This window comes from Phyllostomus discolor, chromosome 3 (assembly GCF_004126475.2).
Source record: "Phyllostomus discolor isolate MPI-MPIP mPhyDis1 chromosome 3, mPhyDis1.pri.v3, whole genome shotgun sequence".
In the NCBI taxonomy this organism is placed as follows: Eukaryota; Metazoa; Chordata; class Mammalia; order Chiroptera; family Phyllostomidae; genus Phyllostomus; species Phyllostomus discolor.
Window position 1 is genome coordinate 182,703,186 of NC_040905.2, and position 14,922 is coordinate 182,718,107.

Consider the following 14,922-nt stretch of genomic DNA (forward strand, 5'->3'; position numbering starts at 1 on the left):
CAGTGAAGCAGGTTGCCCCACCCTGGTGATTACCTAAGGCTCCACCTCACACAATTCACAGGTGCCTTTTCTACTATAGACCAAGGTACTAAGACAAGAAGTCAAAGCAGCTCTACTGGATACACAGAAACAAACATAGGGAGGCTGCCAAATTGAGAAGACAAAGAACTATGGTGCAAATGAAAGAAAAGAACAAAAGGCCAGAAAAATAACTAAACGAAATGGAGATAACCAACCTATCAGATGCAGAGTTCAAAACAGTGGTGATCAGGATGCTCAAAGAACTCATTGAGTATGGCAACAACATAAAGGAAGGAATTAAGGTTACACTAAGTGAAATGAAGAAAAATATACAGGGAACCAACAGTGAAGGGGAGGAAGATGGGATTCAAATCAATGATTTGGAACATAAGGAAGAAATAAGCATTCAACCAGAATAGCAAGAAGAAACAAAATTTCAAAAAAACAAACAAACAAAAAAACGAGGATAGCATAAGAAGCCTCTGGGACATCTCTGAACATACAAACCTCCAAATCATAGGGATGCCAGAAGGAGAAGAAGAGCAAGAAATTGAAAACTTATTTGAAAAAATAATGAAAGAAAACTTCCATAATTTGGTGAGGGAAATAGACATACAAGCCCAGAAAGCACAAAGAGTCCCAAACAAGTTGGACTCACAGAGGACCACACCAAGACACATCATAATTAAAATGCCAAGGTTAAAGATAAAGAGAGAATCTTAAAAGCAGCAAGAGAAAAGGAGACAGTTACCTGCAAAGAAGTTCCCATAAGATTGTCAGCTGATTTCTCAAAAGGAACTTTGCAGGTTAGAAGAGACTAGCAAGAAGTATTCAAAATGATGAAAAGCAAGGACCTACAACATAGATTACTCTATCCAGCAAAGCTATTTAGAATGAAAGGGCAGATAAAGTGTTTTCCAGACAAGGTGAAGCTCTGTCATCTTGTCATTATCACATGAAATGTTCACCAAGGTGACATTTCATGTGATAATGACACCAAGATTATCATCATCAAGCCATTATTACATGAAATGTTAAAGGGACTTAAGAAAAAGATCAAAACTATGAACAATAAAATGGCAATAAATTCATAACTATCAACAACTGAATCTAAAACAACAAACTAAGCAAACAACCAGAATGGAACAGAATTATAAATATGGAGATCATTTGGAGAGTTATCAGCTGGAAGGGTGAAGGAGGAGAATGGGGAAAAAGGTGCAGGGGTTAAGAAGCATGATTGGTAGGTACAAAAATAGACAGGGGGATGTCAAGAATAGTTATAGGAAATGGAGAAGTCAAAGGACTCACATGCACGACCCATGGATATGAACTAAGGGGGAGATTGTTGGAGGCAAGGGTGGTACTAGGTTGAGGTGGGGGCAAAGAGGAAAAGATAGGGACAACTGTAATAGCAAAATTGATAAAAAATATATTTAAAAAAAAGAGTAAGAGTAATTTAAAAAAATGAAGTGTGTGCAAGGGTGTGTTGAAGGCAAGGGAGGGTGACCAAGGCCTGACCAACTCTGAAGTAACTGCAAGCAGAGAGGTGAGTGGATACTCCAAATTCAGGCTGTGCCACATGCCCCCTGACTTGGCCTTTAATCATCCACCCCAGGTGGTGGCAGAAAGCAGCAAAGACGATGGTTTTCTAGTTCTTGGGGCAGGAGGCCTGCACAGACCTAACAGGAACAGCTTGGAAATCCAGGACATAGTAAGGAAGACTGTATTGAGATTTTTCTAGAATGCTGAATCACTGTTTCACCAACTATGAACATCCAGCAGAGGCTCAACCTTGGAACCTATACTCCGAGTGACACTATGATTATGTGATGGTTATGATTTCTCAGTTTAAAAACCATCAGTAATATTTTTCTGTAAAAACAAAGTAAAAGTAAAGAATCCCTTGACTGCAGTATTAATCCACCCCTCAGGTATAGTAACAGAGTCAGTAACTGTACGCCTTCACTGTGAGGAAAGTTAAGAACTATGCAATTAGAGTTGGGGTGGATCCTAGTTCTTCTGTCTCCTGCATCCAAACACTAGAACTTATGGGTGAGTGGGGAGGGCACTGAGGTCTAGGAAAGCCAGGCTTGCATTAGGGCAGAGGACTGGCAACCTCAATGAGGTTAGACTGACTGCTCCCAAAATCTTGACCTTGGGGCCTATTGCTTTTGGGGGGAAAAAATCATATTTTGGGGATGGACAGACTGTTGACTATTTTCAGAAACAGGTCTAAAAATGCTACCAGAGTTGATTGTTTTATGCTATTTGATTCATTTGAAATAAGCTGATTTTTTTTCCATGAAAGGATGCTCATTCTGTTGTGTTAAATCTTGGTTACAATTAGAGAGGAAACTTCAAAAGTTCCTGTTTCCTGGCAGGGGAACAATGCTTTCTCTTTACTCCACAGCCTTGTAGTAGTCAGAAGGTTAGTTATAAGGCCTCACATCTGGGCTTCAAAGAAACACAGAATAACCATTTCCAGGCCTATTTTTGCCTTTATATGGATACCTAATTTCATAGGTGTCCTGCCTTGTTCATGTGGTGACTTCCACTGCCCTCCCCCACACCCCACTCCCTTCCATCTTTCACTTCAGTGAAAACCTGAGGATCAGATCCTCAGTGATTTTATCTTATTCCAATGTTCAGGAGAGTAATTTTCAACTCCTTGTTACATCCAGGTAGGACTAAGATGAGTTCTCTCTCTGCAGATAGGAGAGAACTAATGGTCTACGGAAAGAACCTGAAAATTCTGGATCCTAGGTTACACTCAACCCTGGGCCGCTCTGGATTCTGAGAGAATTTTGCCACCCTTGCCCCTCCCCCGCCACCATCAGGCTCCAGCCAGCTGCAAATTGTCTGGATCGAGCTGCTTCGACACGCTGATGTTATCGGCCTCACAGTGCCTGGAGCATGCAGATAGGAACAGGCAACGGCGCCGTCTCACCGGACGCAGTAATGTAATTTAGTTTCTGAAATCCAAGTATAAAATCTTAAAAGCTGACGTTTTTTATCTACCTCAGGAGGGGGGTGATGGTGTGGAATTCCCAGTGGAACCATCTAAATAGGGAAATGGCTTCTGTCATGTATTAATAAACAGTTCAAAGCAATGGAAAAACATACAGAGAGTATTTGTAGGAAAAATAAGTACCCAGTCTTTCCTGCCTCCTCCATCCTTCCTCCCCTGAGCTGTGGTAACAGGTGAGGAGCGCCTCCATTTGTGTGAATCCCAGGCTGAGGGCAGAAGTGTGTCTCATGAGCATTCCTGTGAGAGTCCCCTGTGCTACAGAGATGGAACAAGCACCAGCTTCCCCCAGGGGCAAACGGTGGCACTTTTGGATGGGTCTCAAAGACCCTTTTTTTTTGAAAGGAGTCATTCAAACTGAGCTAAGAATGGTGTGGTGGTAAAGAGGCAATTACTCACCTTCCTTTCCATTTCCCCAACCTTGTCTCCTGACCCCACCTCACTAAACTTTGTACTGCCAGTCTTCCTTGCTTTTGGTGGGGCACCAAATCCTTCCCACCTCATGGCTAGATCTTACTTGTCCTTCAGGCCTTGGCTGACACATCACCCCTTAAAAGAAGCTCCTCATCAATACCAGGCTAGGTAGGTTAGGCCCCTCTGTAATATACTCTCACAGTCCCTCCTTTCCAAACATTTCTTTCATGCACTTATCAAATTTTACTTAAATGATTATTTGTGTAATTTATCTGTTTAATAAATGTTCACAAAGGCAGGGATCATGCCTTTCTCCAATGTGTCCTCCCAGTACTTAGCAAAGAGAACAAAGGGCCATAGTCTGATAATAGATTTCCTTTACTTGGTTTGAGGCCACAGCAAGGATATTTCGGCAACAGAGGGGTGGCAAAAGGCCCGTGGCCTGCCAGGCTGTACCAGGGCTTATCTAATGGTGTTGCAGACAGATGTTGCATTGTGTACTTTTCGTAGTGCCTCTTTATCTACGTAAGCCTCTGGTGGAGGGCTAAAAGATTACCTTCCAGGAAGTTGTTTTGGAGAACAGCCAAAGTAGAAGTCCCCAGAACCTTTCCTCACTTGCTTCATTGAAACTTGGCCTAGCTAAAACCCCACTTAAGGTCCATGGTCAAAGCAGCAGCTCAACCCCAGGTCAGCTTTTGTGGGGACTGATCACCAGCTGAGCAGACAGAGCTTTCTCCTTGACTCAAGGACCAGGCTCCAATTTTGCTTTCAGATCAGATATAGACTCCTACTTGGGCCTTTACAAGAGTAAGGCTCAACTCTTATTGTTGAGTATTAGAGGAATGGGCAGTCAGCTTAGAATCTAAACCAACAGAAAACCCTTTGGAGGGTATAGGGGTGGGGCTGCTTTGATCCTGTCTGTTCAAAGAGTTTTTTGATAATGTGGGGCTTGCAACCATGTTTACCAGGCAGTGCAGTGCCCAAGGCAGGGGAGCTCTTGGGAGTTCAGACCTAAGGGCAAGGAGACAGTAAAGGAAAACACAAGAAACCTCCCTGAACAGTAAACAAAACCTCTGGCTGGATAACAGGGCCTGTGGATTCGTTTTGCCTGTGAGCTGCACTGCCTTTGACAGTCTAGACAGGTCGATTCACTCTCCAAGCTCACAGGTCTGTTTTTATTCAGACCCTGAGATTCTAGAAAGCCTCCAGGGCAGAAAATAAATGAGTTGTCCCAGGTCAGTGCCAGATGGCAGTCCTGGGATTAGAATTCATGGGCCCTTCTTTCCAGCCAGCTGCTCCCTCTCCTGCGTCCTGAACTGTTTTTGTCTTCTGAATGCTCAAGATTACATTCAATTAAGTAAGGTTTGTGGTCACATAATCACTGCTCCTAAATAAAACAATGACTGCAGGGCATTCACTGTAAGGAAGGCAAACATGGGGGGTGGGCACCTTTGCTCCTGAGAGAACAGGCCAAAAGCAAGCTTTGGATGAGGTTAGACCTGTTCTATTTTAACAAAAATCAACATAAACAACTCTCTTGGGGTCTGGCAGAGTCCTCATCTGTTCTCATTTCTTCTCCGGGCTTCCTTCTGTGTCAAAAGCCTGTGCTTAATCCCACAGTAAAGGCCTCTCCTGGAAGCTGGAATACACTATTTCTAGAGGCAAGAGAGGGGCTGGGCTGAGAGACAGTTTGGATCCAGATCCTCTGAACATCTTTCCATCAATAAATTAGTTACCACATTGTTAATGCTCCCAATCTCCAGGAGTGCAAGGGGTGGCGGCAGCCCTAGTCCTTCCAGCCCAAATTCTGATAGGTCCATTCATGGTTTAGGAAACACCAGACATTCTTTTCTCCTCCCTGCCCTTCCCTACTTCACTGACTGGCTGACTAAGAGAGGGAGCCTGCAGCTGTTCTCTGGTGGTTTCAACGTGGCCTTACCATCTATTTCTTTGGCCAGGAAGTTCTTTTTTTTAATATTTTTATTTAATTATTTTTAGAGAGAGGTGAAGAGGGGGAGGGAACATCAATGTGTGTTCCCTCTCATGTGCCCCACACTGGGGACCCAGCCTGCAACGAAGGAGTGCAAGGGCACGTGCCCTGACTGGGAATTGAACCGGCAACCCTTTGGTTTGCAAGATGGCACTCAATTCACTGAGCCACACCAGCCAGGGCCGGAAGTTCTGTTATATAAGAATGTCAAAAGGCCTTCAGGCTCAGAGATTGCCTTCAATAAGGGACACAGGAGCCTAAAAGAGGTGAACAAAGCAGTGGAGGAGAGACTTGCACAAGAGCAGGGTTGCTTGGCAGAGATGGGATCCTGAGTGTTTTTACTCATATTCAATTTAGGCAGACTTACCTTCTTCCTCACTCACTAGCCCAGACAATCAAAGTGAGAGCATAGTAATTTCATTTGCTTGTTCCGATTCATTTAGCCATGGAAGAGGCCTGGAGGTAGAGGAAGAAATTTCAACTAGAAAATAAAATTCCTAGTAGATGATTATGATTCTACCCTTCCAGACTCCTCACACACACACAGCCGTTTTCTGGATGATTTTGGGAATTGGGAAGAAAACCCCTCTACAGTGTTAATTTAACTCTCCTCTGTCTAGGGTCCATGTCTAGGGTAGGGGTGGCAGGCTGTGAAGCTCCAGACTCACTAGTTTTATTTCTGCAGTTTCTACTTACTATATCTGTGACCCTCCACCTTATGTCAATGCCCTTCCCCTAAAAGTGATGTCTTTAAATCAAGTGTATTCCCAATGCCAGGCTAAAGGTACAGTGATATAAGGCTGCAGGTTCAGGCCTTGAAACTTGTTCAGTATTTCCTTTGCCCCTTACTTCTCATCCTCAGATTGAAGAGGGAAGTGCAGGGGTATTGGAGACAAAGGCCCATTTCACATTCCTTTGTTCCACTACTCTTACCCTCCCCCCGGACTCCTACAGCTCTGAGGTATCAGGGTGTCAGGTCCTGGCTAAGGACACCTCAGAAGTTGACGCAGTTGTCTTGAAAGCTTATTTCATCTTCAAAGTGATGGTGACCTCAGTAGAGAGCTCAGTCAGGCTAGATATTTGTGAGGAAAGGTGGGGCAGGGGCTAAAGGGGATATGGAAGAGTCCTTGGATCCATCGGGCTTGTCTTCAAAGGAGAAGAGAGCAGCCCCTCTCACAGCTAGAGACATGTGCAGGAAGGCTGTTTAAAATTAAATAAGCAAGGCCCTTAAGGACTCAGTCACCTAGGCTTTTCAAACCTGGCAGGGACTGGGCCCCTTGATGGAGCTATCCAGGGTCCTGAATTGCCTCCACCTGACGACCTGGGCAGCTTAGGACGAGAACCCTGTCTGTCCGTTAATGCCATATTTAAATGCTGTTGGCCCCTCTCTGCCCATCCTTAACACCAACTGCCTGTTTGGATAATGTCCTGCATGGCCTGAAGTAGCTCCAGAATAATTCCTATCATTCTCTATGGCTGTAGCCTGGGCTTCGTGCCAGCAGCCTGGCTCCCTGGCCAGATTTACAACAAAGTGTAAAGTTGAGGATCTTGGTATGTGTGAAAAATATCTCAAGTACCTCTGGATGCTCAGGACTAAATGGGCCTGGCTCAGGGACAAGGTGGCTGTAGGTGAGGGAGAGAGTTCTCCATCTGGCACATCCTTGGATAACTCCTCCCCTCCCCTCTGCAGCCATTGCACTCACGTGCTCATACACACACGTGCAAACACACACACCAGATCCTCCGTCCTGTCACTGCAGAGGCTGTACTGCTGCAGAGAAGGTAGAGTCTCCTTTGTCTGCAGCTGAACAGAATGCACCTGCTTTGTTCCTATCATGGATATTACAGAATTTTGGCAAAGAGCACCCAAATTAAACTTATATAAAATAAAATATTGATTTCTTTTTCTGAATTCAAGAGGAATATGTAGTCACTGTATGAGATCAGGACAAAAGATTATTAAAAAAACACCCTTAGTCATATCACCCAGAGTTATATTCCATGTTAACCTCCTGGCACACAACCTGGTTCCTTCTGTGTCCATGCACACACATGGGCACATGGGTGTCAGGAAGAGGCAGTATAGAGCAGTGGTTAAGTGCGTTTTAGAGTAACTCCTAACTTTGCCATTTACTTGTCTGTGTGGTCTTGATCAAATTTCTAATCTGTATGTGTCTGTTTTTCATCTTTAACTGGGGAAAATAACAATACTCATCTCATATTGTTGTGAGAAGATTAAATGGGATAATGTACACATATAAAGTTCTTACCATCATCCCTGACACGTGGTAAGTAGTCAATAAAGGGTAGCTTTTACTATACACACATATACCCCATAGAAATCATGCTGTAATGCTATTTAATGCCTAATTTTAATACACAAATTATTCTCCATATCAGATAAAAGTTGAAGACTGGATGAATTAAGTTCATTACTTCATCTTACTTCCTTTCCTGTCTGGCATAACTTTCTAGGCCACAGTGGGGTAAGCTAGGGCATGGGAAACAGAATGACTTCCTAGCTCAGAGGGGAAAAAAAGCAATCCTTGACCCAGGGCTCCTAGCTTTCAGCCTGAGTCCTGCAACAGAAAATGGCAGTGCCTTTCTTATGGTCAAGGTTCTCTCTGCTTCTTGAGCTTTGGGCCTCAACCCTTTGGCCCACCTGCGCTCACCAGCACTTTCTGCCTCTCTGCCCAGGAACGTCCCACTTTCCTCCAGGTGCTCCTTCCCCTTGGCACCCATACAAGTCCATTTGCTTGGCTTGAGCAAGCCTGCTTCCCCTGAGTTCTGGCCATTTGACTCCTATGTCTTCTACCCAACATTTCCATACCTACTCTACTAATGCTGTTCTCTTTGAGGTCAGCACTGAGCTCCTACTTAAAATCCAGTGGTCTTTTCTCAGGTGATATTCCATTACCTTTCAGTATCATTGGACAGTACTGACCAGATCTTTCTAGAAATTCTATTTTCCTTTGGCTTTTTTTTGGGGGGGGCAATTTGTATCCTTTATTATCTCATGGTAGCCAGGGGTGGGGATGCCAGCTGCGAGCCAGGCTAGGCCAAGGGCCTTTCTCCCACAGGGTGGCACATGGGGTTCTCAGGTCTGTCCCATCAGTGGGCTGGTTTTTAAACAGAATGTCATGGGTGCTGGGTAGGAGGCTCTGAGGTGTGTGGGCAGTGGGTTTGGGTGGGGGATACACACTTGTGGAACTATAAGTAACAAGGCAGGTACTTCTCTATGATCAGGGACTCTTCCTCGGGACTATACCACTTCACCATGCCAACTGTTCTTGTCAATGAGGAACTTAGTGAAGTTCCATTTGATGGCATTGCCCAGGATGCCCCTTCTCTTGGACTGGACTTTTGTCCACTTCCACAGTGGGTGGGTGTCATCCCCGTTCACACAGATCTTGCTATACATATTGAATTTGACATTATAGCCGGCTGTGAACTCTGATCTTGGCATTAGTCCCTGGCTCTCAAACTGGTTGCAAGGGAAAGCCAGGATCCATAAACCACACTCAGCATATCGGCTAGTTGAGTGTAGCTTGTGTCTATTTTGCCTCATTGCAAGAACACATTGGTGATGATGCACATGAAGCCCTGGTACTTGTCCATGCGCCTGTCAATGTCTTTGGCTGAGAACTCAGTGCATGGACCGGGCACAGCGCCAGTCATAGCAGGATTCGCACACGGTGCTGGCCAAGCCAGGGCTGCCGGAGACCTACACAGTAGGGAAGGCAGGTGGCACAGACATCCCTTGGCCTTTTTGAAAACACCCCATATCTATCTGTTTTGACCATCCTCCCTACTGTTCCTCCAGTCATGCTCTAGACATAGATCCTTTCCTTAGTAACTGGCTTCTTTCACATGCTTTCTTCTTGCATGTGGAAATATAATAATGGTATAAACTTATTATTTCAAGTAATATCTTTTTGGGTTTTACTCCCAAATCTGTCTCTAGCTCCGACCTCTCTCTTCAGCTCCAGACCCACATTTCTAACTGCTTACTACTTCCATTGATCTCATAGCCCTCTCTGACCTGCTTCTACCTTTTAACTACCTTTCTCTTATTAGTGGCACCACCATTTCCCCAGTTAACTTAAAAAAAAATTGAGAGCCACTTAAAAACTTTTTATTTTGAAATATTATATTTATAGAAGAGTTACAAGGACAGTGTGAAGAGTCCTTGTACACCCTTCATTCAGCTTCCCCTAATCTTAGCATTTTAGATTGCTTGAACCTACACCATTGTCTGAAATACAGGGTATATGCAAATTTCTTCAGTTTTTCTGTTAATATCCCTTTTTCTGTTCCAGGATCTATATACTGCATCTCATCAATATGTCTCCATAGTCACCTTAGTCTCTCAGTCTTTTCTTTGCTTTCATGACCTTGACTTTTGAAGGGCAGACATATTCTAGAATATTCCTCCAGTTTGTATTTGCCTAATGTTTTCTCACGATTAGATTGAGGTTATGGATGTAGGGGGAGAATACCCCATAGGTGATGTGTCTATTGCATCACAGCATATCAGGGGGTATATGACTTATTGGCACTGTTAACTTTAATCACTTAGGGTGGTATTTGCCAGGTTTCTTCACTGTAAAGTTATTGTTTTTCTCTTGTTCTGACCGAATTTCATTAGTCAGAAGCAAGTCACTAAGCCTAGGCCACAACCATTGGGAAGGGAATTAAGTTCCATTACCTAGAGGGAGGAGTATCAGAGAATTTGTGGACACATGTTAAAACAACTACAGTAATTAATACCTATTTTGGTTGGAATTCTTATAGGATATGCAAATATCGTGTTTCTCTTTAAAGTTTTATTCATGAGTTTTAGCAATCAGTGGATCCTGTCAGCAGCAATTATTACTATGATGTTCTAAAGGTATTTTTAAAATTTCCCTCATTCTTTCTACAAATAAAACTTTTCAATACATTTTAGTAACTTTTTAATGCATAAAAATGATAATTCTAAAAAAATTTGCCCCTTTCTCCCAGTTTCTTTATTCATCTATTCAATCATTTAATTATATCAGTATGGATTAATGTATATTTATTTTCTTTTGTGATGATAGTCCAATACTATTGTTATTTATTTTGTTGCTCAAATTGTTCCAGCTTTGGCCTCTGGGAGCCCTTTCAAGTTGGCTCCTGTCTCCTTTTGACCTGCCTAGGAGGTCATTTTAACCCAGCTCTTTTCTTTTTAGCTTTCTGGTAAACTAATCATGAATCTATGGTAGCACTTTCTTCAAAATACCCAATATTCATCTTTTTATAATCTAATTAAATTAATTTTTTTACATACTCTCTGCCAGCATCTTGCTTCACGCCCTTACCAACTTATCCCAGGTCATTGGGACCACTGCAGCGGTAGCTCACTCATCTGCCCAACCTGCCTCTTCTTCCTTCAATGCATCCTGTGCATCATTCTTATATCACCCTTCTGGGAATTAAACACTGCTCTGATTACAGTATCCCTTGCTCTAGACGCTTTAATTGCTCCCACTCCTTAAAAACTCCTCAATCTGACATTCAATAGTTTTAATAACATGGCTCCAGTTTGCCAATCAGGCTGCTTTTTCAATTGCTTATCTTTCTAAAACCTTTGTTCTCTGCTCCAGCTTTCAGCCTTATCTGCAGATGACTTCCAATTTCTATCTCTGATGTTAATATTACCACAATTTTAAAAATCTTCATTGATTTCTTTAACTTACAAAAGTAACACATGTTTGATGGAGTAAATTAAAACAATACAGAAGTGTTTAAAATCGAAACTTTTTATTTTGAAATAATTTTATATTTACAGAAGAGTTACAAGGACAGTACAGAGTCCTTATACACCCTTCACTCAGCTTCCCCCGACTCTCCTTTCCCCTCCCCTTTCCTCAAGTTGGTCTTAAGAATGAAGTGAGCTTTCCAGACTGTTCAGTGTCTTTCCTAACTCCCTATTAAGTTGCTACATCATAGCAAACAGATTTAGAGACATGTTTCTTGATTTAAGAGTTTATGATGCTAATCATAAAAGGTTAAGTTCAGAAAAAACAGATCTTGGTTTGTATCATAACCTATGCTTTCAAAGCCTTTTCTTTATTATCTCATTTACTCTGACAATCCTGAGAGAAATCACATCTTTTTTTAAAAAATTGAAACTTTTTTCAGAGCAGTCTTAGGTTCACAGCAAAACTGAGGGGACAGAGATTTTCCATAATACTCCCTGTACCCACATAGGCATAGCCAGCTTCGCCTGTTATTAATACTCCCCACCAGTGTGGTACATTTGTTACAACTGGTGGACCTAGTGATACATTGTAATCACCCCAAGTCCACAGTTTACATTATGGTTCAGTCTTTGTGTTGTACATTCTATGGGTTTGGACAATTGTAAAACAACATGTATTCATCACTATGGTATCATAGAGAGTATTTTCACTGCCCTAAAAATCCAGCATCTATTATTTATTCCAATTTTACAGAGTAAAAAGCTGACATCGTGTAAAGCAGAGCAGCTCCTCCGAAGTCACCTAGCCAGGGCTCGGTTCCAAGTTTCCTGACCCCTTTCCTCCTTTACCACATTAAAAGGCCATACTGAAAACCACAACACTGAAGCAACATTACGGGAGGGAAGCCAGAGCCAAAGACAATCACTCAGACTGTTGACTCATCAGCGATCATGGCTTTCCCTTGGGGAATGTGAGAATAATTTTGTCCCCGTGCTTCTCTTTTATGGTGAAGGTGAGACTGCAGGAGATCTCTAAACAAGAAATAAGAGGCAGGAATGTATCTGCTCAAAGTGTATGGCTTTCTATTTCCAAAGAAATGTTCTGCCTCCCAAAAGCTACAGGGTTTTGTAGAACTTGAGAAGCAAGTGAACAGAGATGAGTCCTAGGTGGCCAGTCAAAGCTGGCAGGCCCCAGAAGGAACAAGATTGGCCAGACCAGTGGCATACAAGTATCTGGTAGTATTTCTATAACCCATTCATCTCGCTAACTTGTTAGTGTGCATACCTGATTGAAAAATATGGGAATTATGAGGCAAAAGCTATATCTCCTGGGCAGGCATAATACAGTAGAAACAGCATGATTTTTGACCATTTGTTTCCTAAAATGGAAAAAAAATGAAGAGAAAAAACATAATACTAATTTGTCATAACAAATTCAAATACTTTAAGGTAAACAAATTCAAAGACATAAAAGAACATGAAAGTTTTCCTGTAAGTCAGAAGCAGTTTATTTTATCTCCTCAAACTTTCAAAATGTGTATTCATATATGCAAATTTAAGCAGAGATGAATCAGATCATCCATATTCAAAATACACACAAAAATGGTAACCTTTATGTGACATGCATTTTACCACGATAAAGAAATATGTATCCTTAACATCTTTTCATGTCAATACATATGAGAGCTTACCTCTTGCTTTTAGAAGGCTTCCTATATCCTTTTAGAAAGCTTCCTATAAGTATGCTGTGCAATGGACATACTATGATTTATTTCATCAGTCCCCACTGATGGAAATTTATGTTGTTTGCTTCCCCCCGCTTCACAATCATTATGTTGCAACTATTATAGTGTTAGAATACTCTATTTATTTCAAACTATTATATCTTATAAAAAGTCTTCATACACTTGTCTATTTCTTTAGATTAATAAATCCCTAGTCGTGGAATTGCTGGCGGGGTCAACAGGCATGCATATATTACGTTGCCTTTTTTCCTTTCCAGAAAGACTGTGACAATGTGTATTTCTCAAAAATTGGGAGGGGCAGAGGCTACTCGGAATTTGAAGTCAGAAAGACCTGGTTTAGTCCTAAAGCCAGGTGGTTGTCTGACATTTAGCAGGTTACCTTGCCTTTCTATGGGTGTAACATTACCTACTTCGCAGGGCCAGTGTTAGAATTCAGTGAAATGTATGTAAAATGCTTTGCAGCATGCCTGACACATATAAGATGGTAGCTGTTTTTTGGTTTTATGTTGTTCTCTCCTCATTTGTTTTGTTTCCATTGAGTCTAAAGTATTCATCAGTCCCAATTTCTCTGGCCACAAAAAGGAGCTTGGTATACTGATTAACTTGAGATTTTTAAATCAGCAGCAGCAGATATTGCCCTCTTATTGAGTGTGAGTTTCCCGGGAAAGCACTGAAGCCAATTTCCAGAGCTTTATCTCTAGTGACTAAGTCACAAAGAGACAAACTCTCCCACTCTCAATGATCTTTCTTAGGATCTTAATCAGGCCATTCTTATTCTCCATGGCATGGGTAATCAGGCCCTTTCAACAGCTGATCCTGGTCTTTAAAACAGGACATTTCATCCTGGCTGGTGTGGCTCATGCCTTGCTGTGGGCAAGGCACCCCAGTTGGGGGCATGAGAGAGGCAACCAATTAATGTTTCATTCACACATCAATGTTCCTCTCCCTCTCATCTCTATAAAAAATAAATTTAAAAAATAAAAATAAAACAGGATATTTCATTAAGTCCTGAAGGCTACAAAGGGGCCATGGAAGACGGAGGCAGCCACTGAGACACATGCACCTTGGGACATTGGGAAGTCCCTGTTGAATTCCCTTCCCTTGTCCTTCCACAGTCTCTCCCAGGAGAACTGGAACTGAATCATGGCTTTTTGCCACTTTACATTCCAAAAAGTACAGATTTAGGGTTGAAATTAAACAGGGCCTAGTGACAGAAGCCTCCCAGTGACAACTCTTCAAACTGCCAAAAGGGGGCAGTGCAGTGTTATAGTTAAGAGCATGAGCTTAGACTCCATATAGCTGGGCCTGAAATTGGGCTTTGCCACTTACTAGCTAACTGTATGGCCTTGGGTGTCACTTGCTTTCTCTGTAGAATAAGGGTATGCCTTCATATTGTTGAAAAAATTAAATGAAATGTGAGTCTGCTGGCAGATACACAGTATGTGCTCATAAACAGTAGGACACACATCTACAGGGTATATGGTTGAATATGATAATCAGATAGGACATGGAGTTACCAAGTAAAGGAGACAAAAGATTGAATTTATTCAGTTAATTCATTTACTCACTCAACAGAAGTCTAGTGAATGTTTACTACGTGTAAGGCACCTTATATGGCATAGGAGACATAACGGGAAGTAAAAATAGATATGGTCTCTGTCTTCATGAAACTTGGCTTTTGGAAGTACCCATGTGAATAGAAAAAATCATACAAACATACTCATATGTCAAATTATAAATATAAAAAGTACAATAGGAATTAGGCCACAGCCAAATCTAAATGTTCAGGGAAGCCCTCTGTAATGAAATTATAGCTAAGCTAATATTTGAAGGATGATTAGGAGTCAACTGAGAAAAAGGTAGAAGGTACAGCGGAACCATTCCAGGCCAAAGGAAACCTGGGACATCAGAGAAATGGAGGAAAAGCCAGTAAGGTTGGATGCAGTGACGGGGGTTAAGGTGGTATGAGATGAGTTGGAGAGGCAAGCAAGAGCTAGGC

General features: G+C 42.1%; 1 protein-coding gene and 1 pseudogene across 8 annotated transcripts in view; both read right to left on the bottom strand.

Moving 5' to 3' along the window:
- Positions 1–14,922, bottom strand: part of FAM219A (family with sequence similarity 219 member A) — a 52,896-nt gene that overhangs the window by 21,918 nt on the left and 16,056 nt on the right. For 4 of the 8 annotated variants that reach the window (XM_036021852.1, XM_036021854.1, XM_036021851.1 and 1 more), the window contains exon 2: positions 12,464–12,557. The exons of the other annotated variants lie outside the window; for them this stretch is intronic. In XM_036021852.1, coding sequence (XP_035877745.1) covers positions 12,464–12,550 — 87 coding nt within the window. In that variant the 5' untranslated portion in view covers positions 12,551–12,557. The remainder of the gene's footprint in view (positions 1–12,463; positions 12,558–14,922) is intronic. 8 annotated transcript variants of the gene reach the window in all.
- LOC114503974 lies at positions 6,190–10,813 on the bottom strand (annotated as a pseudogene).